The sequence below is a fragment of the Manacus candei genome, unplaced genomic scaffold (genome assembly GCF_025592945.1).
Source record: "Manacus candei isolate 608988 ecotype Guabito, Panama unplaced genomic scaffold, ASM2559294v1 h1tg000017l, whole genome shotgun sequence".
NCBI classification, from domain to species: Eukaryota; Metazoa; Chordata; class Aves; order Passeriformes; family Pipridae; genus Manacus; species Manacus candei.
Genome location: NW_026138065.1, coordinates 31,942,210 through 31,967,612, shown reverse-complemented (window position 1 = coordinate 31,967,612; position 25,403 = coordinate 31,942,210). Strand labels below are relative to the sequence as shown.

The 25,403-nt window shown below is 43.4% G+C and overlaps 1 protein-coding gene across 2 annotated transcripts in view; it reads right to left on the bottom strand.

Annotated features, from left to right (window-relative positions):
• The window catches only part of SPRED2 (sprouty related EVH1 domain containing 2), a 60,149-nt gene that overhangs the window by 12,506 nt on the left and 22,240 nt on the right, over positions 1–25,403 (bottom strand). Inside the window, exons 1-4 of one of the 2 annotated variants that reach the window (XM_051783496.1) lie at positions 22,145–23,517; positions 14,079–14,256; positions 12,541–12,709; positions 9,697–9,761 (exon numbers count right to left, since the gene is read on the bottom strand). In XM_051783496.1, coding sequence (XP_051639456.1) covers positions 9,697–9,761; positions 12,541–12,709; positions 14,079–14,256; positions 22,145–22,161 — 429 coding nt within the window. In that variant the 5' untranslated portion in view covers positions 22,162–23,517. Of the gene's footprint in view, positions 1–9,696; positions 9,762–12,540; positions 12,710–14,078; positions 14,257–22,144; positions 23,518–25,403 lie in introns of those variants that run through there. The other variant, XM_051783495.1, reaches the window with a different exon arrangement.

The window sequence follows — 25,403 nt, the reverse complement described above, 5'->3', positions numbered from 1 at the left end:
AAAATATTTACAAGATACAGGGCAAGCAGACCCTTGGCAAAACACATTAGGTAGGTGAGGGAAGGAAACAGGGCTATTTAGATGCAGTTCTTTATAATGCATTTCTGTACTGGGCAAAGGTCCGTTTTGAGTCCCCCAGACTCTTGTATTTTGTTGTACATCTTCAGTTACCACCAAAAACATACCTGGGACAGAGGGGACACCAACCTGCAGTATTTTGTCAGTCAGAAGGTTGTGAGTTTTTTTGTGCTGTGGGATTTTTTTTTTCCTTTCTTTAAAGGGGTGGAAGGGGAAGCCTGCCAATTTAAAGGAAAATCTTGAAGCCTCATGCAAAAGCACATTTCATTGTTAAGCTTTACCAAAGTCCTTCTTTTCCTTTCCAAATTCTACAAAAAAAAAAAAAAAGAAACTGTAAACAAACAAACAAAAACCATTTGAAAGGATGCAACTAAATCCCAGTCAGATGAGCAAAATTCAGGTGCACACTCCAGGAAGTCTCAACTCTGTGTGTTGTTTTTTTTTTTTATTTTCTACTTGTTACACAAGACAACAGATTCAAATCAGATTTGCCAGTGTTTAAACAGCATATGGAAATTACAGGAAGAGAAGAGCAATACAGTCATTTGCTCCACAGTTCCAGCTCGGCTCCCTCCATATCACTGCCAAGATGGATGCTCCCTCCAGCTCAGCAACCCCCTCTAAATTAGGCAGAGGCTGGGGTTGAGCACAGCTTTTGCCCACTTGCTCCAGACCTGCATCTCTCTGGTCCCACCAGGTTATGTGCCAGGCAGCCATTCCCTAATCCCTTCTGCTGCAGCACAGGAAGTTGTCAGTCACAGCTCTGCCCCCCCGGCCAAGGCTGTCTCCTTCCAACAGTATTTACACCCTGTGCAGGGTCCACTCTGCCTGTCACCTTCAGAGCCAGTGCCTGGGGCCAGGAAAGACACCCCAAATCCAGCTGGTGCCTCCTCCTCAGAGTGCCCTGGGACAAAGAGTTTTGTTCCAACACAGCAGCCAGCTGTTTGCTGAAAGTCACTTCCTCAGGTTGAATATTAAAATAATGGAAAAGGTCATTCTCTGTCTTTCTGTCAAGCACCCCACAGCTGAAAGAAAGGATTGTAAACTTCAAAGGCTGACTGCATAGCCCAGATCAAAGAAGGAATCTAATGGAAAACTATAGTCATACCATGTATTTTCAAGGTAAAAGCCACATTTGGCCACAGCACACCCACACTGACACCACCTCAGCTATTCTGTCATCTCCTTCTTGTCTCGATCGAAGGATGAATTTCACAGTAGCAACATGAAGGAGGAAAATGCCTTAAATCCGAAGCCAGACTCAGACACGAGTGCAAGAACCATCTTACTTGTACCACCGGGTCTTGCAGAAGGCGATGTATCCAGGGCCAGGGGGCACACGATGAATTTCAGGTGTCACGATGAATATTAGTGGGGTGGAAGAGGTTTTTTGCCGCCCGCTCAGTCCCTCGACTCTTACAGTTTCCCTTGAGCCAGCACTTCTGCTTTTCCAGCCCTACAGCGAGCTGGCTCCAGGAGCCAAACCACCGGAAAAGTATTCGCTTTCTTTTATAGGGCTGGTTTTTGGTTCACTTCCCCAGGCCGGCTCAGCGCTGGGTCAGCCGTGCTAGGAAAAGGGGCATGGAGGAGCCCCCTCTCTGCTCTGGTCATGCTAAAGATGCAACAGTCAAGTTGAATCCCTCGGCCGTGGTTTCACATAGGTGCTAAAATATCTCCTGCCACCCCAAATCCTGCTCCCCCACACCAGCTCCACTCTTGGTATGGCTGTGCTGCGAAAGCAAGGTGGGGGAACTGAGTTGGCTGGAAAACAACTTGCTTTTCACAGGCTTCTTGACTCAAATCAGGTCCCCCCCCCCTTACATAATGGTGAAGAAATGCCCTGGGAACCATGGCTGAACAAAAGCAAAGGTAAAAAAAAAATAAAATAACAAAAAAAATCCTTTCCCACCCCGTTTTACTGTATGTTAAGAAATGGCAATTTCATCTTGGCTGTATTTTATTTCTGACACATTTGTGCCTTAAGCACACAAATACACTAAAGCATTTAGCTCCAGATGAATTAAAAGGGAACACGCTCATAAACAGCTTCACACTTTAACTCATCACACAGTTTAAGTACATTACTACACAGCCAATTTATTTTTTTCAGGAGACAAACATGCAGCTGGTTGATTGCAAGTGTGAAATGGTGCCACAACACACTCTGATCACAAACTCACCAGCCAGAAACTACGAACAGAGAGAGGCACCAGTCAAGTCACCTTTGGATGTGGAAATCTTACAGGCAGGTTTGCTGGTGACCCTTCTCATCCTAAAGCCTCATACTGCAAGAAAACAAGGGTTTCAGTAACCTGAAGGTTACTTAAATATTTGAGTGCAAGTTTGGTTAAACGTAACAAAAATAATTAATAGAGTATAAAAGGTGAAGAGCTGGCACGCTAAAGCATGCCATCATATCATCATCTAAGTACAGGGAAAGGCCAAACTGGGTGTTAAAAAGATAAGGAAGGGAGGGGGAAAGAAGGAAAGAAGGATAGATATCCTTTGAACTGCTGGGGCAGACCAAACAAAACCAACACCTAACTGGTGCACAAATTACAACAACACAAGCTCTGGCAAGATGCAGCTATAAGGAAACTTCCACCACAGCAGAAGATCAGATTTCCATTTCCTGCAGGATATATCCCAATCCCAGTGCACAACCAACTGTGTTTGCATGTGGGAATGGTACAGAGCCAGAAAACACACTACAAACATGGTCTTGAGAGGAAATATTGTGACAAGAGAAATTGCTTACCCTCAGCAAGGTAGCTCAACACATCCCAGTTGCAGCTATAATTAGCTACATAAAAATTACACGACAGCAAGACTTAGAATACCTGATAGCAATACAGATATTTTCTGCTTAATATTTTGTTCTTCTTATTCGTAATTCACTTAAGAGTGAAACAGTGCCAAAGTAACTGAAGTTCAATGCATTTGGGAATTGTGTTGAACTGCTTATTCCTGACCTGCAGCAAGAAAAGTATGCTTTGCCTATCAGAGAGTGACACAAAAGCAAAAAATCCAACATGATAAATACAATAAAGCAATACATAAATTTTGCAAGACCCCTATTCCCCCTCCTTTCTTTTAAAGGAAGCAAATAAAGCTTCAAATTTACCCCATGAATCTCTCTCCTACCAGCTCCCCTGAGCTCCACAATACATCTCATGTATCTGTTATATACACAAGAATAAATGGATTTTATGTTCTGTGTACCTCCAACGCCACAGTAATTTTCACATTTCCTTCTGCCCAGATGACAGGCTATGAGAAAGCAAGGACAATCTATAGGCTGAAGTAGATAGTAATTGCCCCCACAGTTTTGAAGGACTTAGGTAAAAGAGCAGCTGCCATCCCAGACAATACCTCTGTTTCACTGGCAATAGTATTAAATTATCAGTGAGTAAACCTTGCTTGTATTGGTAAAAAGACAAAAAAAAAAAAGGTTAATTTCCAGCATCACTGGAAAGAAACAGGAGGTCCTGAAAGAAAGGGAGAAACCTAACACTAGAAAATAAACCTGACAGCCAGAGAAAAAACTTTCCACTTGACCTTCCCTACTGAAAAATCTCTTTGAACATCAGTATCCACTGCCATTGAGTGTCATGAATTTGTGTGGGCAAAGTTAACCTGAAGGCATCAAAAAACCCCCAAACAAACAACAAAGGAAGGGATAAAAAGCAGCTAGCCTTAAAACAGCTGGGTATTCAGGACCTTTTCACTGTTTTAGTGGCATCTCTCCTGCCTTCTGACCCCCGGCATACAAGCAGGAAGAATTCCACTGAAAAGCCGATACACCCTGGGGTTAATGGGAAGAAGGAAAAAAAAAACAAACTACAGATAAACCAATGACTTCAGCCTCCAGGACTACCTTGGTAGTGAGCCTGCTGGAAGAGATCAAGGCAGAGCTCCCAGTGCTGAAGTGCGAGGAGTGAAAGCCGTGTTCAGACACGACGAGCGCTCGCTGAACTGGTGCTGCACTGACTGGTCGGGTGCCGGGCAAGGATGCCCAGAGCACCGTGAGAGACTCAGCTATAAAAGAGTATAAAAGAGTTCATTGGTGAAAGCCAGCTAAGGCTTCTTTTTGTTGGTTTGTTTGTTTGTTTGTTTGGGGTTTTTTGTTGTTGGTTTTTTTTGAGGGAGGGGTTTGAGCCTGCTGGTTTCTGTGTGTGAACTTCTCTCTCCTTAGCAAGTACTTTTTTTTCTTTTTTTCCTTTTAAAATCTGAATTAGAATAGCTGTGGTTTACAATGTGAGCCCAAAATCCAGACATCAGAGGATGTGGCTAGCAGCAATGAACCCTCTGGCTGTCCAGGCGCAGCGTAGCTGGCTGCTGGGCAGGAAGAAGAACAGAAGTGAGGCCATCGAGTCCTGTCACTGTGACAATCCCCTCGTCACTTTGCTCAGCCTCACAGAGCAAACAAGGTGGATTTGCTGAAGGTGACAGCCCCACCATCCCCACAGAGAGCTCTGCTCCTCCAAAAAGCATTTTTCCTGTCTGCTACTCTAGCACAGCATCAAGAAAAAGGAAATTGCAGGCTCTTGTGGCTCCTCAATCCCTGAGCACAACTTCTGACAGAAACACATCAGTGCTTCTCTACTCTCGGCAACATCTTTTTCCACAGAGGGGTGGGATGAGATGCTCCAGCATCCCACAAAACTTACAAATATATTCCAAAGTATTTGGACCGGGTTTCTGCATGTCTACTTTACAGAAAAAAAGTTACAGCGGTTCTTTAAAAGAACCATCTGAATGTGAAACGCCCGAGCCAGCAAGAAAAAATTACATTTACTGTTTATCTAATCTAACTAACATAAATCTTATAAATTTTAATAGTGAGGCTCTAACACGCTTGAGGCCCACATGGGAGATGAAAGTAGACAAAAGGTTACATGGAAAGGCAGCAGGGAGAAATCTGTTTTTTTATTTAGGAAAGCAGAAGAGATGCAAGGAGGACTGTAATGGCAACATCTGCCCCAATGTGCACCACTCTGGTGGGGAATGGGTAATTGTGCCTGTCTCTAAAATGACTACCAGCACCATCCATGCCACATAACAAACTTCCTAACTCAAACATCCTCAAGCACAGGAGTCCACGTTCAAAAGGCACAAGGGGCACAGGATCACTCCAAACACACGATTTGGTGGTAAAAACACAAGTATGAAGACTCCTACTGGAAGAAAAGCAGTGGCAGCAAGATCTTCACCTTAGTGAAGCAGGAGAATGTTTTCCCTGTCTTGTAGTTGGGGAACCAAGGTAAGCAAGCTTTTAGCCAGGAGTCAACAAGGGAAGCAATGAATCAAATGTAGGCGCCTCGAAACACAACTCTGTGGCTCAGCCATGGGCCTCTAGATCATGCCTGCTCTACTTCCAAAATTTTGCAGGTCTCACTTTGAACAAAAACTAGGTTTTAAAAAACATTATTATTGATTACATGAAACAGCTGTGATTGTACAGTGCATGTCAAACTTAGTAAGGCTGAGTTTTGCTGTTTTCTCTCTTATGTTCCCCCTAACCCAGAAGGAGACTGCAGTCATTTTTTTAGAGTCACAAACCAGAATAAACATGGGAGCCGCTGCTCCTCCTGCCAGTGGGTGTCTTTTCTTTAGCACTAAAGCAGGCACAAGGCTGCAGATTTATCTGAAAAACACATGAGTGGTGTTTCAGCTGAACTGGTCATAAGGTTTCAGAACAAAACACCTCTGCTTTTTCAGATGGGATGCTAAAAGAGACCATTTCAGGCACTCTGAAGACTCTGGAAGACATTGACCTTTTTTCCTTGGACTCAATTCACATTTTTCACTTTGTGGTCATGTGGGATTATTATCTGTAATTGAAAGTAAAAGTGTAGATTAAGGAAAAAATTTTACACAAGAACCCAATTATATGACAAATTCCGTGGCCGAGGAACTATAGAATATATTCAGCCTGCATTAAATGTTACTTCTGAAATGAATGTTAATTAAAGAAGGCTGAAGATGCAGGCTGGATGGATGAAGACAAACAGAACAATCTCAGCCCGTTGCAATGACAGTGTTTTCCCCAATGGAGACAGAACGGATGGCCAGTCTTACTCAGATTGCATCTCTTGAGAGGACGATTTATAATGTACAAGACAGGAGAAATTTATTTGCTAACATATGGAAAACATTTATGGGTTCTTCTGAGGATCTGAAATTAAAGAAACACAACTACATATTGTTAAAACTTCTAAATGGAGATTTCATTTAAGAAATAAGCATTTTTCAACTCGAGTCAGTGACATTTACTTCTATATACTTTTGTTTTCTGCCCTATCAGGTACGAGCTTCAGAACAGGGGTCCGCTGTAGGTCTGAGCCACAGGAAAAGCCTTAGTTGGCAAAGTCCTGTTTTTAAAGATGTAACCCATGCTTCAGGAAGATGGATGGGGAGCATACACCACAGGGATGGGACTGGGTACTGCTGCCCATGTTATCATCCTGGCACTGCAAGTTACTGCGATGGGAGGAGATAAGGCTCCTGACACCAAGCAAATGTTCACACTGCCACAACTGTAGATAATTCACCCCCTCAGAAACAAAAAAAATAAATCCACCTTCTGGTACAAGAAAATTATTTTCCACTAAGCCACACAAGAGCATAGCCTGAAGGGGAGCTCTACCTCTAGGGCAAAACTTCTCTTTCCCATGGAAGGCTGGATGCCTGGAAGGGCTGCATAATGAATAAACGAAGTGGATGATGCACAAGTTGCACACACAAAAATATGCACATCCCACGGAGCAGGACTGGAGCTAACATTATAAAAGCCAATTGATTGACATTATAAGGTCAGTCAATATCCAACAGCCACGTTGGAGTCACGGCTTCTGTGCAATGAGGGTGGTTGTTTTAAAACTGATTGGTGCAAACGTCAGTGTACGATGAATTCAGGGTGGCCGGTCACAAAGCATCCTAGGAAATGTGAGGTTTTGGACTGCTGTGCTTGAACAGATTGAAACATCTTCAAGGAGAGCAGGACCTCGGGCCAAATACTTGAGGCAGCAGTGCAGCAGGAACGGCTGGGATTTTCAGAGATGGGTAAATGACTGATTAAATGACTCAATCATGCAGATGCTTTTGAAAATTCTGCCGCACGCAGTTAAGTTTATTCATGCATGAGTGGGAGAGGGGGAGGACTGTGAAGATTTTAATAACTACCCTAGGAAATAAAAAAGAACAAATGTACTTTCTCTTTAAAACACAGGGTGGGGGAAAAAAAACCCCAAACCCAAAAAATACACTGCTGTGGCTGTGAAAGAGTTTACAGAAAGTTGCAGGGAAGTTTTGTGTGGAAGGATGACCAAGTGAACTATGATACACTAGTCAAAAATATGTGCAAAGAAAGAATGAAACAGAAGGGTAAAAATAAAACATTTCACAGCCCTATCAATTTCTTCCAGTTTTAAACTGCTCCATGCTTCAGTATGTTATTTCTGGCTTATGCAGACTTCATACTCCACCAAAATCTACCAGATAAATAGGAGCTGAGAGCTTTGAAGAGCTGTAGGAAAAGGAAAGACTTAATCTCAGGAAAACAAAGAAAAAATATTAGGGAAGAAGATGCCCCTAAAGCCTTATTTCTGCAGTATAACAACACATCTGCCCTGATGCAACAGCTCGACTTAACAGCACCATGAGAGGAAGCACCACCAGTGAAGACCCTCTTGCTCTCTGGAGAACACAAAAACATGCAGAGAGCGCTGCCATCCAGGGCACAACTCATCCCCCAGATCCCAAAAAAATCCTGACTGCTGCTGAGGTTTCCCTGCTTATTGAGGATCTTCTTGCTCCTTCTCCATCAGGAATCCTACCCATAAATATCTGCACGGCAGGGAGCTACCTGTCACCTCCCTGGGGTCAAGACAGTGGGAAAAATCTCTCATAGTTTTGGCCCTTCACTTTGATTGCAGGAGTTTGAGTGATTTTGATGAAGCTGGAGCACCATTCATCCAACTTTTCCAATGCGAAACAACACCTACTTAAAGGCAACAAGTTCTTCCTCCTGGTAAAAAGCATCCTACGAGTTTAATAATCAACACTCAACCTCAAGATTGAGTGTGTGGAGAAATTCGGGAGCACTCCCAGGTCCCTAAACATCAGCCAGTAGGATTTTAGTAAAAAATATCCCTTCTTATTTCCACAGGCTACTTTTCACTGCTTAAACACTGAGTATTCCCATGTGTAACCCAGTGAGAGCTGGCACACACCCACCCAAGGTACATTTTGACAGTCATTCCCTTTCTGATGAGCACAGAATAGCCACACACACATCAAGAGTGACTGTCCATCCCCAGCAGAGCACAGCTCGTCCGGTGAATCTGGGAGCAAAACAGCACATATCGGTAAACGGCTCTGGCTCCACCGGTGCCTCCCCCCCGGTCTGTCCCATCCCAGAGCCTATAAATCACTTCTGGCAGGTAGTTGGGAAGCAGCTGCTAATGATAGTTTTGCTGCAGAGTGCAGGAAGTCACCTTTTAACCCTGCCTGCTGTTGTTTGTCTCCCTGAGCCTTGACAAAAGGACAGATGCGGACAACGTGCCAGCCGTCGGGAGGATCTGGTCAAAACGCGGCAGGGAACCTGACCCGGTCCCACACTTGGTGAAACACCACCCTCAAAAACACCTTTTGGCTTCTGGTGCTTCCTGGTACCCCTTTTCAAACAGCTTGATGCTTGTACTCATTTCTTTCCCCATTCACCTTAACGATCCAGGGAAGTATCACAAAGACAATTTTGTGATACTGTTGCTGCACAGGGGATGTCCCGCCTTCCACCCTCCTGGCACTCAGGCCCCACAGAACAATGACATTTATAATATACTAATGCATATATATATGTGTGCATGGGGGGCTGCAATCTAAGGTGAGGAAATAAATTCAGTAAGACAAAGTATACACTGAGTAACTCATTTTCAGCCTGTGAAACAGCCCTGACCAGATCCAGAATTTCACCTGACAGGTTTTTTTATTTTTTAACTTTCCTTTTAAAGTGTGCAAGTGTAGCCACTTCTGTTTCAGCAAAGCTCCAAAATACATTTTAGACAACACCACAAATTAACTGCAAACAACTAACTCTTATTTAAGTCACTGCTGGTTAGGCAGATGGTACATTACTGTGCCTTCCTCCACCTAAAAAGCCACTTGTTTGAACTTTCTACATTTTATGTACAGGTGAAACATCTTTAAAGTTGGCTTCTGTTAAGAACTGTGATTCAAAATCTTATTTCCATGAGTATGTACCTGAGTAGCAGCCACCTCCTTGAGTTTGTAGGAAGCTTCTCATGGACAGAGAGAAGTATTGAGAGGTGTGTGTGCACCACTCAGACTAAGCCACAGGAAATTTGAGGGTGACTATTTCTTCACTTCTAGCCCCTGACATCATCTGCTCCGACATGCTTTTCACGTGGCAGTGGGAGGCCAGAAGAAACCCAACATTCTGTAGAGGATATACTTCCATCAAATAAAACACACCCAATGGCCAAACACGATGGTGGCTGAAAGCCAACCCTGAGGCACAAAAACAAAAAACCCTTTCAAACTTGACCATGTAAACCTGAGCATGAAAGAGAATGACCTCGGGTGACATGTACTTACAGTGAAGACATCATCATCGCCGACCTCAGCCTCGTTGTGAAGGGTGGACGAGGAAGTCGTAGATCCTAGGAAAAAAAAAAACCAACAACTTTTTAAACACGACGACATTTTCATGTAAACTTTGTTTTTTTGGTTTTTTTTTTTTTAATCGGCCCGGTAAAGGTTTGGATTCTCACAAGTTTGTGTGTTGCAGATATGTGAAAGAGTGGTTCAAACTAAGGAAGAAAAACCCATCTTCTGGGTTTTGGAAAGGTAAAATCCAGGCTAGGTTTGTGAAGGTAAAATCTGAAAGTGTCTGTAAAAGCAACTGTGTGGCTGGCAATGCTAATTAAGAATGTTAAAAATAGCAGTTACCATTTCCAATTACAGAAGACTTTAATTTCTGTAGAATGGTAAAGCTATGCACTAATCAGTGCTTGAGGCTATATCTGCAGCTGTCAAGAAACCATATAAGAGTTTTTCTTCACATATTCCCTAAATCTGGGGGCAAAATAGCCTTTTGTTTAAAAAAAAAACAAACCTGACTTCGAAAATGAAGAGTTGGACTGAGTTTTTTTCTCCTTCCAAATCTGGAAGTTGTTATATACTCTAAAGGTCTTCTCTGTCATCAGTTGCTTCTCAGAAAATCACCCTGCCCCACGTAAGCAAAGCGTTTGAAAGAAGCTGATATGTGTAAAACCATAGAAAAGAGTAAAATATTGGGGTGCCATTTTCACTAGTTACATAGCAATCTTCTGGAAAAGTGTATTAAAAAAATCTTCTTCCAGTGTCTTTCCTCACCCTGTGGGTGTTCCCCTCCGGAGCCGCTGGAAAGCCCAGTCAGCACCCACATTCCAGAAGGGCATCACAGAGGGTGGCACACACCACTGTTGGACTTGACAGTAAATTTATGCTGTAGCTAAAAGGGGGTGACCCCTCTCCTTATACTAGCCCCTCTTCCTGTCTGGCTTCACCCTCCATGAGGCCTCCAAGGAAGTTGGGTGCAGCAAGATGGTCTTGGGGGAGAAACCCCAAGTCAAAGGTCTATTTTTCTGCTGTAAGCCCACTGTTAGACTGAATTACAGCCACATCACATCTCTGACCAAAATAGTTGAACGGTTTGTACCGCCTTCATTCTGGAAATTTGTTAAAATAACGTGCTTTATATAATGCTATCAGCACCAGCCTTGGCTGCTCTCAGTTGCATCATCATGAAGATGTGCAGAGCTAAGTGCGAAAGCCCACTTAAAACACTGAGTAATGTGGAAACATTTGTGCCATTTGCTACATTAGCTTTAAAATTAAAATACCCCAATGCTCTATGGAGCTGCATAGGATTCCTGTACTTGTGCACCAAACTTCTGATGCTACAGGGAATGAACTGCAGGTTAAATATTAACAATAAAGCAGTGATTTCATGAAGTTCCGAATGCACAGTCAGCTGTGCTTAATATTACCTGCTAAATTCGATCAAGTATGTGAACAAAAAATGAATGACAAATGAAGTCGGCTGCCCGACGCTGTGTGTGCATGAGCCAGTTATTGTTGTTCATTCAGAAAGCCTTATTTGGAAGTTAAGGAGGAACACATTCATGAGGATCAGCCTGTACTGTTAATGGGATAAATATAGATTTGCTGATTTTGAAGCATCTGAGATGCAGCAGAACTTGATTTTAAATACCTCCACTGCAAAATGGATCAAAAAGAGCAAAACAGGAGTTGCCAAGTATCGGCATCTCCAAAAGACCACTCAATACAGATGAGTTATCACCTCCTTGAAACTTTGCACAGCCCCGTGCCACTTACATAAAACATCACTTTTATGACTCAAAATGCTTCACAGTTTTAGCAAGAAGAAGAAAGCGGAAAGTCTGGCTGTAGCTTCTTCATGTTAATTGCACAGAAAAAAGCAAATGAGTAACTATTTGAGAGCATCCTTCCTCTAACTGATGAGGTATTTGCCAGCAAGGAGCACTGGAGGATTAATTGTCTCCCACTATCTACCATGATTAATTGTCTCCCAGTATCTACCATTTTCATGTTAAAGCAAGGACAGGGTATCTAGAACATTAAGTTGTCTTATGGAGCTGGTGTCCTCAAAAAATAATACACATCTGGACGTATATTTGAGTGAGTATCCTCAAAAAATGATACCATCTGTACATAAAAGTGTCCCAGTCACACAGAGGGAGAAGGCAAAAGGTTTTGAACCACTAAGTCCCTACATAAAGTGGCATGGTTAAAAAAAAAAAATCAAGAAAAAACCCCCATGAAGAATCAAATGTCATTAAAATAAAGTACAATAGAATTATAGCTGTATTATGATTGCCTGATGGCAATGAAATGGGAAAAGGAAAAATTTATGACAACTTCAAAGCACGGGCAATTCAAACGCATTTTTTGCAGAATTAAAAAAACAACACCCCAAAACACAACAAAGTCTTCAAGAACTACCATTCAACTAAGAGGATGCAGACAAAACTAATTACTTCAAAATAAAACCAAAGACAAACCAAAGTTTTATTCAACTCCAGGCAAGAATTAATCCTATGATTTAACAAAGACTTCAGCAAGACGACCTTTGACTGCACATAAAGAAGAGCCTGGGCTGTTTGAGTTGCCATCACTAGCGTGAAACCCAAGCCTATCAAAGAAAGCAATAACAACAAACTTGATGATAATTAAGGGTGAGAAGTGTGGGCAGATAGGATTGAAAAATACTTGGACTGAAACACCTTATCTCCTTAAGGGAAGAGAAAACTCAGTTCTTAAAAGCTGATTTTAAATCCATCCCCCTTCCCAGCTCCCTGACTCAAAACCCCTTCCCCACTCTTCCAAGGCTGGAAGCATCCACCTCCATGCTACCTTCAATGAGGTCCTCGATGGCTTTCCTCACTCCTCTGTCGAAGGCTCGAGCATCGGCGGGGCTTTGAAAAGTGAGCCCGAACTTTCTGTTGTCAACTTTCCAGTGGTGGAAGGTGGGGTTTGCCTTCGTATACACCAGGTCCTTCTTCACAAAGCACTCCAGAACCACCTAGGAGGGCATGAGCCCCAAAAGAGGAGCAAAGTCACTTTTCCCACCCCAAGGACACGGCCGGCACCATCTCAGGCCGGACCCAAAAGCAAGCCAAGTCATGCCTCGCGTAGGGGAACATCCTTCCCCACCAAACGATGACTAACAAACACCAGACTCTGTAATTGTTCTCATAACCACTGCACATTCATCTTCTGCTTGTGCTTTGAGTAGGCGTTCATTCCATAGCGCAGGAGCCTATTTTAGACCCAGGCTCAGCATTGGCACAGGTTAAGCTACTGGGGGCTCAGGTGGAGGGAGAACCTCTTCCCTCCATAATTTTGCTCAGCAGAAACTTTATCCACCACCAGCAGCAGATTTGGGAGGAGCTGCCACATTCCCCTCACCATTTTTAAATTGTTCACCCCCAGCCAGACACTCATCTCAACATTTGCTGTGCCAAAAACCATCTCTAGGGTGATGCTCTGGGAGAACAGGAATGGTTTGTCATGTCTTACTCCATCCCCCAAAACCATAAGCATGACTCCCAAATAATATCAAAAAAAGCATCCTAAGCAAAACAGAATTGCAAAAGACAAACTACAACTGAAACAGCTTTAAAACACCAGTCTTTTTGAAAGCAAGATCATTTCTGACTCCAATAATGCAGTTTTGGAGCCTGTGCAGGGAGTGCTATTTTTAAGCCGGCCCATATCTTCACAGGAGTCTATTTCAGAAGAATCAAACATATAAAAACGAGATAACAAACTGTAACATCTAAAACTGCCCCTGGAAATCAGGAAAAGGCTTTATTAATTTGATTTGTGCAGGGATAGAAGAGAGCTCCTTTTTAGATAAACAGCTACCAGGAGAAACCGAGTGTGTCAATTCATAAGAGACAACTTGTCTTCATATTCTCACTCAGCTTGTTCAAACCTTGAACGGCACGCAGCATAAATAATTCATGGCCCATTTTAAAAGGCTTGCGCTGCATTACTCAATGCAATGTGACTGGCTTCATGGGTTCTTTACACTTCAATTCACTTCTCACTTACCCCCGCTAGGTCTTAGGAAAAAAAAAAGAAAAAAAAGCCCCCAAAACAACACAGGCCCTCTTTCATTCAAAGGGGATCTTTGCATGGATGTCAAAAATTTACTTGCTCCTTCCAGGTGGCAGCTTGCCAGCCTAGATAGCAAAAGGTGGCAATTCCAGATGAGGATAGGTTTGTTTCGTCCAATCTGATATTATTTGCACATGGCTGTTTTTTATGTTTTTAAAAAACAAACAAACAAACAAACAAACAAAAAACTTGCACAAGAATACAATAGCAATAGATTTGGGATAATTCTCATTATAAGAACAGACAAAAGTTGAATTAGGGTCTATTACCAGTTTGTCTTTCTGCCTTTCACCATGGATTAGAAATCCACTTCTTCCATTGCCCTCCGGGTACGTGACCTTGCAGACGCCAACTCTACTGAGACCGCCTCCTTCTTGCGGCAACCATCCCCCACTGGAGTCATCTCGGGTCATAACCACAGCTTTGACTCGCACAATATAGCTGTCACTGCAATGGTAACAAAACAAAAACAGAACCTTTTGTGAGCATCACACAGTCTCATCGCAGTGTTTTTCTCGAGGGCGGCATTTAGATGGCGCTGGGCTGACCCCAGCAGAGAGTTCCTGCCCAGGATGGAAGTCCACCTCCGTGACGGATGGCCTGGACCACTCAAGCCACCATAGGAAAGAGACCCATCAAACAGTAAGGGAAGAACCCATTGGGTTTCCAGATATTAACATACAGATTGAACAACCCGTGGTTCCTGACGCTCTTTCCCTCATGCAGCTGGGGACAGGGACCAAGAGAGTGGGGTGAACAAGGCAGCACCCCAAGGCCACCTTCTACAGGGCATGCATTGGGGCATCAGGTCTCCAAAGTGCTGGAAGGACACGTGGAGCTCAAATAACCCATGCACAAAGTGTTTCAAGTTTTTTGTGATCAAATTCTTGAAGTGGGTTTTGGAAGATGACACTCAAATTCCTTTGCATCTGGGACAGCCTTGGGAATCATCTCAGCTCAGGTCATCAGGACTACACCATGCCCCTAAAACAGTTTCACCAGCATTTCAAGGAGCTTTGAAAGGCAGAGCATCACAACCTCACAAGAAACTATTCTGGAAGCACCTAAGATTGGGGGATAATCCAGATGCCCACCGCAAGAGCTCAAAAGAGCCCCCACAGTGGGTGGCTCTGCTCCCCCAGGCCTCCTGCTCCACCCTTTCCACAGAGCAGTGACTCCATCATCTGCTGGGGACATGACCAGGGTCACTCAGAAGCAGAAAGGCCACCACAGAACGCAAGCAAAAGAAAAAGAAAGCACCTTGCACAGAATACACAACAGACCTCGAGCTAAAACGGGTTGTCCCCAGCACAGAACTGCTGGGCAATACCCAAATCAGATTTTGGGTCCTTGATGCTGCCACTGAATCAGTGCAGCCTATCACATGTTGGACATGGATTAACACAGTGATGCTCAGGACAGCACTGGTAGCTGTGATGGCCTCGCAGGGAGGTCACCACAGTGTCAACCAGGCACAACCAAGGCACCGCTGGCTGCAGAGCTGCCGAGGCACCCACTGGTGCCCACAAAAGTGCTGCAGGGCACTCAAACCTGAGAACATCAAAAAAAAGGACGCACAAAGAAAACTGCCCAAGGATTGTCCATCTCCAGGCCACCAGGTGAGCTCACCAGGAGGAGGATCAACTTGCTCCAAGAGGGCTCCAGGAGGCAGCCCTTCAAAATGACAGGCACTATCCTTTAGGAAAAGAAATTTCTCCCTGAGGGAAGCTCTGTATCCGGACATTTTCCCAGCATCCTGTACAACATGACAACAGAACCAGTATCCTGTACAACATTACAAGCAGCAGTAGCTTTCTTCATTCTGCACCAGGTAGAACTGTCTCTTGTTTTCCGACATAATTTCTGCAACACTTTTGTAATTCAGGTGCTAATACTTAAAGTCCGAGCTTCCCTAGACCAGACCTAACATCTAAGCAAGCAGTCTCATGGAGCCTACCTGAAGGCAGTTTTGAGGACAAACCAAGGGAAGCAGTGAGCATCTTTTGGGACCAGCTCATCCCTTCTGCAGCCAGAGAGACCTCACCAAGCACACGCTGCAATTTTCCCTTCACCACCTTTATTTTATGGATATGCCAACTTTCTCACTGCACCTACACAACGAGGGCAGTGCACAGATGCTTGAAGTTCATCCCCTGTTGCTCAGAGGACTTTGCACTGGCTGAAAAAAAGCTTTTCAGCACACTCAGATACGTGGCCCATGGGGTACCACAGCTGACACACACAAGGCAATCAGAGAAACTTTGTTCTTAAGAATATTTTTGCTCCAGTCCTTAAAGCAGCATCCTGGTACAGAAAACAAGGCAAGTGTGTCTATAAAGAGATCCAGTTACCTTTTTATTTTTTTAATGAAAACCCATTTCTAGATTTTACAATAGCAACTTTAATCTTTGACTTCCTGATACTCAGAATTAAGCAAAATACCTCAGCTCATTTCCTACTGTGCAAAAACTGAGCTGCTTCCACACAAGACAGTTTTTGTTTTCTTCTCTGTACCTTTCCCATATGGTCTACAAGGATTAGCAATTAGCAGATGAAGAAAAAAAGCAAACCAACTATACATTTCTATATCGTTCTACAGTTCCCCAAGGATCCTTTCTAGACTTATTTTTAGCTCTCTTCTGAAGTCGGAGCCGCTCAATACGACCTTCTCTCCCATCCTCCCACAAAAGTCATCCACACACAAACTGCTGCTTCTACTTCCACACTCGAAAATTGCCACTGGCATTATAGCTTCCTGCAGGATTTACCATTCACTTTTATGGCAGCAGTTGGAGCCTTGGGCTGTCCCAAAAGTAATGTCTGCCTTCAGTTACTCTGCTGCAAAAACAGTCCACTTAAAGGAAAATTAACCAAGTAGCAGTTACTCAGTACTTTGTGATTCCTACCAATTATTTGTGTTTCCATCAGCTCTCAGTAAATTCTCTAAGTTTGTAGTTATGTTTGAATACTAGTGGATGCCTACACATTAAATTTAGGTGCCCTGACTACTATCCCTGCCCATTATAATGATGACCTGGTGAAGCACAAAGCCATATGGTTTTCATCTTCATATCCACACTGATACTGGGACCTGTAGCTCTTACAAACTCTGCCACCACATGCCAAGAGAATACCATATAAACTGCATTCTTCCCATCCTGGAGAGCTAACTCCTTAAATATATCAAGTCAGAAAACCTAGTTTCCATCCCCCTACCATGGCAAGATGCCCTCTGTTCCCCTATTAGAGCCCTGTCCAGCAGAAGGGTTCACCTTTGGCAGGGCAAGCAGAGTTCTGGCTCTGTTAACGTAATCCCTTGGCACGCTTTCCTGCAGGATCAAAAGTCATCAGTGACGCTGGGCTCCCTGCAGAGCCCCGTCCCCACTCCCACTGTGCTCCAGCCACAGGCACATGCTTCCCAGAGTGCAATCTACGCCCAGGCACTCGGGGAAAAAGGAAGAAAAGACTGAAGGAAAGGAGGTGGTTAAGGGTTCTTAGGGCTTGACATCTTGATTTAATCACTGGATTAGGACTCAGAAGCTGCACGTTGAAGTTTCAAGGCTATGCACAGCTTCCTTCAGTCTTCTGTCTAAATCCTGCCTGCTGCTTCCATCCACAAGCCTAGAATAGGCAATGCTTCTTTCCCTCATGCCAGTGTTGATAAATACTTGGGAGGTACTCAAATATTTCAGGTCCATATAAGGACCTCGCTTCCTTAGTGTAAAAGCTGTTTATTTTCTTTGCTATTTAATTTTACGCGACTGCATCAAGGCTCTCGCTGGTTCCAGGCATTCAAAATCCTGAGGAGCAAAGGAGCAATCTGCAAATCCCAAGTGCATGTCACTGCTGAAACCATGATGCACCGAGGCAGTGAAACACCTGCATTTTTAACGTGGTACCTGCAATTTGACTCTTTCAGGAAAAACGGTTAATGAGGTACGTGAAAATATTTGGTCTGTTACAATTAATGAGATACCAACAGCTAAAAATGAAACAGTTAAAGAAAAACCCCACAGCAGCCTTAGTTCCCCTTGTTTTATTGGCTTCTTAAAACTTTTAAGACTACTCTAACTGTCGGGTTTATGGCCTACGTGTTATGCATTTCATGCAAACTATTCTTAATTATGCTCTTAAATGGAATACTTTGCTATCTTAACCCTACAGATGTGTCTTCAACAGCCTTAAAAGCTTGGGAAGAAAGTATCTGAAGGGATTACCCAGCTGCATGGCAGCTGGCCAGCATGTTCCAGGGCTGCTCCAGGTTGTCTGCCCGTCCCATCCTGAGTAAAAAAAAACAACAAAAACAACAAAACAAACCAGAATGAACTTGGGGAGTAAAGGTAGTGCTGAAAAGCACGTTCTGTTTTTATTGGAAGGAAAAGAAAACCCTTTAAAAATTATAGCTTGTGGGTGTGGGTATATATATAAAAGTATTTAAAAAACTGTATGTGTGTGTCTGTGTGTATAATTGCTATTCTGGAGGACACTGAGCATTTTCCTAAACAAGAAATAACTGAAGGATTACCTTTGCCATCACCGAATGCCAGTTTTACCTACAGCCCAACTTACAAAGCATTTGTGTGTCTAAGTGGTGACATTTAAGGCTGATAGAAGTGCTTTCCCCCAGCATGTACAAACGTGGCTGACACCATCCAGCGCTTTCCAACATGAGCCACATCACTTCCAGCAACACCAATGGGGGACAAAGCCCTGAGCTGCCTTGTATGCTCAATGTGGGCTTATGACTGCTATCCTGCATCCAGGACTAAACACCAAATAATTCACTTGCTAGTTAAGGCTTTAATCTCACCAGTGCCTTTGAAAAAGGAAGGTCAAAGTAGACAGCTCCCTTCCACCTGCTGCTCTTCTTCTCCACTTTGCTTCCAACGCAGCAACTGCAAATACCATGTGAGATGTCTAAAAATCCCAAGGGAAAAAAAAAGTAGACCAACCCACCACATTTACTATTCTTTGTTGAGTCACACTTAGCATCTAAAACACTTCCCAGACACATTCCATAATGCAATGATGTTTTTTCCTCCAGTCAAGCTACTTGACCAAAATATAAGCTTATAAACTTCCTTGCTAATGTAGCCATAAGGCACTTCAGTATTTTCCTCCCTTCCCAACTCTGTAGCCTACAAGATCAGGAGAGATTCAGGTCTCAAATAGAAAGGTAATTGCATTCAATGCGTTTCAAAATTATGGTCTGCTGTCTTTCAACAAATGCATTGACATTCCCAGATCCCAGGTTTCAGGGAAGAGCCAAAAGGACAGCAGGAGGCTGCTAATTCAACAGCAGCAGAGGTCAAGCTGTTCAGCTGAACTGGACACATAAACACAATTCAAACTATTTGGATCCATGCAAACATAACTTTACGATCACTGGGGCATAACCTGTTCTTGGCTGAGCTGGATGTATTTCGCAGTGCCAGGTATTTTCCCTGCCCCAGCAGCTCTGGCAGCTGGAGTTAAAGCCATCCCATTCCGCCCAGGTGACTGCTGCAAATTATGCTGTGAGCATTCCTCTTTGCAGTTCATCCCACAGCCAGAAAGCAGTGACATTTTGGTGGAAGACGTGAAAAACTGCTATTTTTGGAGTCACACGTTCTTGATTTGACGTTTGGTTTGTGAACCTTCCAGCAAGGGTGAAATATCTGAAGATTACAACCAGTATTTTCTCCTTCAAAACCAAATTTACCAATTTGTTGGAAAGCAAACTTCTGAGTGCATGCAGCTACAGCAAAATAAAGTTGATATTTCCATACCAGCTGAATTTTCAGCAGGTTTGAAACTCTTTCAGTAAGTTTCACCATGAAAAAAAAACCCACCTGTGCCTCTCTGGTCAGATCAAATGTTAGAATGCAGCCTGAAGAAAACCATGGAAAACCTCCCAAAAGTTTTCCTTGCCCTCACTTCTGCACCATACCAGGAACACAGAACCACTCTATTTGTAACCCAGCTTCAGTATCACAAATTTGCAATCTGTATTTTTCTGTCTTTCAAATCTAATACCATCAGAATAAAAAGGCATCTGGGAAATTTTAATTTCCACACAGTCAAAGTAAATACAAGACAGGTCAGTCTCCACATTCCTTGCTCCAGAGATGCTGGTCAAGAGCAGCCCCAAAGAGGGGTCAGGTCCTCCACAGCCAGTGCTCAGCAAGCCTGGGTTTGCTTCAAGCACTTCAGCGCATCCAAAAATCCTTCATAGGAAAAATTAATAGCGGTTTTGTTTGGGGGTTTTTTTTCACGAAGAAAAAGGACTTCTCAAAAAACCAAGACACCTGCAACAACCCAGCCACCCGCCTCCACATCTCCCTTAAATACCGAGGCAGAGAGGAACAAAGGAATCCTTTCACCAAAACGTGTGTTCAACATTTAAGGCTGATTTTATTGAGTTTACGAGAAGCAGCTCTATTCTAACCAGCTCAAATGGGATTTCATAATGCCATAATTATTTCAGATGCTTCCAGGAAGTACATGAAAACTCATTTTTAAAATACATACATACATACATATAAATACATACAATGCAGTCCTGCATGGACTACATCCATCTTTCAGCCTCCCCTGTGCCAGACTTGCCTGATGATCCCCACAAAGTGCTGTACACATGGGCAAAACCTCAAACAAACTGGCAAGCAGCTTTTAAGGGAAAAAAGCTGACTTGCAAGAATGCTGATGGGCAAGCAAAGATCCATTGATGCAGCTCAAGTGCATGGAATTTAAGCGGTCTCCCGGAAATCAGCTTATTATGCAAACAATATTGAATTAAAAAGAAAGTCTTAACAGCATCAGGGCAGGTTAATTTATGAGTTGTGTCTGTATAGAAGCATCTATGTAACATGTTGAAATTGTGTTAGAGTTATCAAAATCCACAGCAAATCTTGCCATAAAAAGACCCAAAAAGTTGGGTTTTTTTCCTATAAGACAGATATGACATCAGTGGCATACACACACTCACAACAGAACTTTTAATGAAAACTTATTTCATTTATTTTAATGAAAATGTTAACGAAATTTTAATGAAAACAGAATCATTTAATGAAATCTGTAAAAAAAAGTTTTCTTTGAATTTGTTGAATGGGTCAATTTTGCAATAAATGGCTATAGCTGCATATGGTGGCATGTCTTGAAAAATTATAAGGGACGGCAGAAAACAAACAAAAAAATCAGTTAAATAACACAATACATTTGAATAATTTGGCCTGCAGCTTGTGCAGTACTGGCAAGAGTTGCACACTCAAGTCCTCCTATTTTTGTGCAAGAGTATGAAATATTAACAGATTACAAGGAAACTAATTAGTACTATCATTTACTGTAATGAGAACGGAAGTTGTTGTTGCATGACAGATGGTATTTGTTTTATATCACATGTAAGATAAGCAAAAATCACATGAAAGTTTAGCCAGGCAAACAGGTAGATCCATAAGATCTGCATCCTGAATTGATTCCCCCCCATCTCAAAAAAAGCGCCACAACCAAGTTCTACCCTAATTTTTTTTCTAACATACACTGACCTTAAACACTGTTAGAGCAATCCTATGCTACCTAACAAGCACAGCAACTGTATTCCATAAAAATAATTATGTATCCACGCCAACATAGACACAGTCTTTCTGAAAACTCAAAGTTTACAAAGGAAAGAAAAAAATCCAGAAATTGCTCACCCAAAGCAATTGAATTTCCCCCCACTATCCTCCATTTTCATCAGTGGAGACTACTTTATTTATCCCTCTGTAAACATCCTCCATGACATGTATGTTACAACTACAAAGGGTAGACAATATTTTGCAAATATAAAAAAAATAAATTCTGTGACTCAATTCCAGCTGAATCTGTATCAGAGGAGGGGTGAGGGAGTAAGTAGGATAACTGTGGTTTAAAGCTAAAGGGTTTTTATCTTTTGCCAGATAAATGAACTTTAAAAAAAAAAGAATACATTCTTAGCTACATCAAAACCAGCATGCACATTGATTTTGCCTTCCACCTCTCTTTAAATCTCCTACTTCATCAAGTGTCCATGGAGAGGGACATCAAGGGAAGCAGCTTCCCAGGGAGCATCTATTTTCCTCTCTGTATTTAAGAGAGGGTGCATGCTAAACCATTACTTCTGAAAAAAAAAAAAAAGAAAGAAAAAGATATGAAACCAGAAATGAAAGGCAGTGTTTCACAGAAGTAGTCTTACATATTCACTGATAAATCATATGCTGATTTAGACAACATTCAGAAGGGCTGTGGGGGCAGATGGGGGAAGGCGGAGAAAAAAAAAAAACACCAACCCAAGAGAAAAAAAAATATGAAACTATATCCAGGCAGAACACACACTTACCTGCTGGGGGATGCCATTTCCTCTACATTTTACACCCTCTTTGCTCCGTTTTACCATCATTGCCACCGCCAGCCTCCCGTGGCACTGGCTACCCCACGTCCCAGTGTCCCAGCTGGCTGCTGCTGGGCGAGGAAGCGGCTTCCCCCCATGCGTGATTCAGTCTCCTTGAGGGATGTGCTGCATTGTACCGGGTGAGTCATCCCAGAGGTATTCTGCACATTACAGCCCCAGCCGGACCATTACTCATTCGCAATATCCTCCCGGCTCGAAGAGCACAGGCGCACGCATCGACCAAAGATCCTCGCTTCCCCACCCCGGTTATAGGCTGGAAAAAAAATAAAATGATTACGATACAACCCCCATAAATCCATAAGGGGGGTGTTCAGCAGCAGCTGACGGGGCGAACGTGCTGCCCCGGAGGTTGCACCAGCCCGGCAGGCGCGGCACTCGCTCACCCAGGACTACAAACAGGTCCAAAGTTGAACGCAGGTGTCACATCCTCTGGTAAACCCGTCAGCACTTTGATTCCCCCAAAGCTGCTAACACAGCGCAGGGACCAAGGGTCCAAACAACTCAACAGGCCCAGAGGAAGCACTCAGCCTCCCAAGGTGTCTGTCTCCATCGCAAGTTTTAATGGGATTTTAAATATTTCCAGCTTGCAGCAGGTTGGTATTTCTAAGTATCAGCTACAGATCCTTGTGTACCGTACCTTTGCAGGCAGCCCATGCTACTGAAGCACCAACACAGCGACATCCCCTACACAGGAGCTTAATTTTGGACAGCTGGTCTCAAAGTGCTCCATTGCAGCTCAGAAACTTTCCCAACCACTGGATCTCCTCAGAGCTCAGCCAGTGTGTTGTGTATGTCCCCCCAAGTTATATGATCATCCCTAAACACCCTCTCATTAAAGCAGAAATGTTGCTCAGGAGCTGCTTCGGCACCAATGACAAGAATAAAAATTGTGACACTGGGGCTCTGAAAGCAGTTTCTAAAAATACTTGTCCAGTTTCTGAACTAATCTACGCTGATGATTAGGTAGGAGGGGAGAAGAAAGCTAACTGAAGTGTTTCCAGGCTCAGCTGCTTCTGCCTTCCTTAAATCCAATCTGTTTTAACCCTGATTTGGAGCAAAAATTACTTTTTTCTCCAAGATGGAGAATGGTGAACACCTGAAAACATCCTCTAGGAAAGGTGCATCCCCACCTTGGAGACATAGTAACCTAAAACCACATACACTCTTGAAAACTTCAAGCTTGGACCACAGAAATGCTGAGCCTGAGATCAAGAAGGCTTGAACCCAGCTTCAGTGCATAGACACCGGGCTGCACAGAGGACGTTGAGGACATCTGAGGGGGCTGGACTAGATGGCCTTTAAAGGTCCCTTCCATTCCAAACTATTTTATGATTCTATGACATTCAGAGTCACCAGCATTTATTCACTGCTTCTCTCCAGCACCCAGCAAGCACCTGTGCAGGTGTAGCTACAGGCACCTATTTGCAGCTTGGCTGGATTGTGTCATGACAGTGGAATCAAACTACACTCCAAAGCCATGCTGAAGGCAACAGGCAGCATGTTAAGTTTGTTATAGTGGTATCAGGTGACAGTTGCGTGTACTGTATTTCAATATAGAACATAAAAGGGTCTTTAATTTAATGGGCAAGGAGTACTGTGTTGGTAGTGGTGCATTTTCAGCTGATGGGTAGCTCTTTAGTCAGAGTACCACGGTATGCTAGCAATTAAAAAAATATGTGTTTGTTGTTTTTTTTTTTAAGTTTTAATTGCACATCCCCAGTCCACTTCTCATCCTATTCAGTTCTACTAAAATTTGCTGCCTCGCTTTCTTCTTCAAGCTCTGCAGCAGCCCTGTTTCCTACCATCAAATGCTTAAAGCAGCAGCCATCAGCTCTGTTCTCAGCTGTCTCCAGCAAGAACTCAGCACAAAAGTCCAAGGCAACATCTGCCAAAAAAAAAAATTAAATAAAGCTGCCTGGCACTTTTTGCTGCAAGTCCAGTTTCTAAAGCTTTTCTCCCAAGGGACAGAAGATGAAATTAACCTCCCTGTGTTAAGACAAAACTATCTTTGAATAAGTTGTGTTGTAATCATGTTTTTGAAACAATAATCTTGAGTGGTTGCATCTCCCCAAAGCTTCCCTGTTTTCTCGCCTTTTTACTGCTCTGCAGACCATCCTGCCACCGGTCCTCCTAGAAACTCAAGGCTCAGCACACGGAGAGACTCGGGACTATGAGAGGGTTTTTATGGAGAAGCGGTGTAACAAACACGATTCCAGCATTACCACATTACATGGAAAAGCCATCCCACTGTACAGGGAACACGGTCTCACAGCTGCTGCGGGGCAGCTCTCAGCTCACAGGGCTGGGTTCATCCATGACCTGGGTATTCTCTGCAAAGCTGCCTGTTTGCTGGTCTGCCCAGGGTCAGGAGCAGGTAGGGAGAAACACTCTGCATGTGAAAATGCAAGACAGAGAAAAGCTCTCTGTTACAAATGTTACAGCGTGCTCAATCCATAGTGATGTCTCCTGTCTACACTGAGAAGCTGTTGCATCAGTCAAGAAGGAGAAGAACCACCACTTCATTCAGGTGGCTTCAAGCCCTGCTCCCAAGGGTTTTCTCTGAAGGGAAGCAAGTATCAAGTCACTGGATCAGCATCAGCTGAATCACTGGTTGGGTTCTCACCTTTGCACGTGTTCTTTAACTTAAAGCCTAAGCTAGCAAACCTCAGCTCCAGTGTTGGCAGTGCTGCTGCACTTTTTTCTTTAATTATTATTATAACAGTAAACATTATTTTCCCCTTCAAATACTACCCCGTCCAGCAGATTGCACACCCATCCCTACTAGTTCAGTGCCACAGTGAAATATCCTCTAAAGCTTTCCTGCGATTCCTACCCTGGACTGGTGAGTGGCTGTGCCAACACGCAAACACTTCCCCCACTTCCCAGAGAGGTGCACACTGCTACGGGGTTTTGCTGTTAGAAATCCAAAGCAAACATTGCAACTGGAGAGCCAACAAGGTGGTGGATCTGCCTTTTGCTGCCCACCTGCCAACTGCAAGCATGGTTCAAAGAGCTGAGACTGTGGTCGGAGCGAGAGGAGCCCGTTTTCACTGAGGCTGCTGGATTACTTGTGGTGAGGAGAAAGAAATCCAGTCACCTTGCTAATACCAGTCATATTAATGGGCTGAACTTCTGCAGCACAACATTAACACGGTGCATGGGACCAAGCCTGACAGCTTGTGAACCA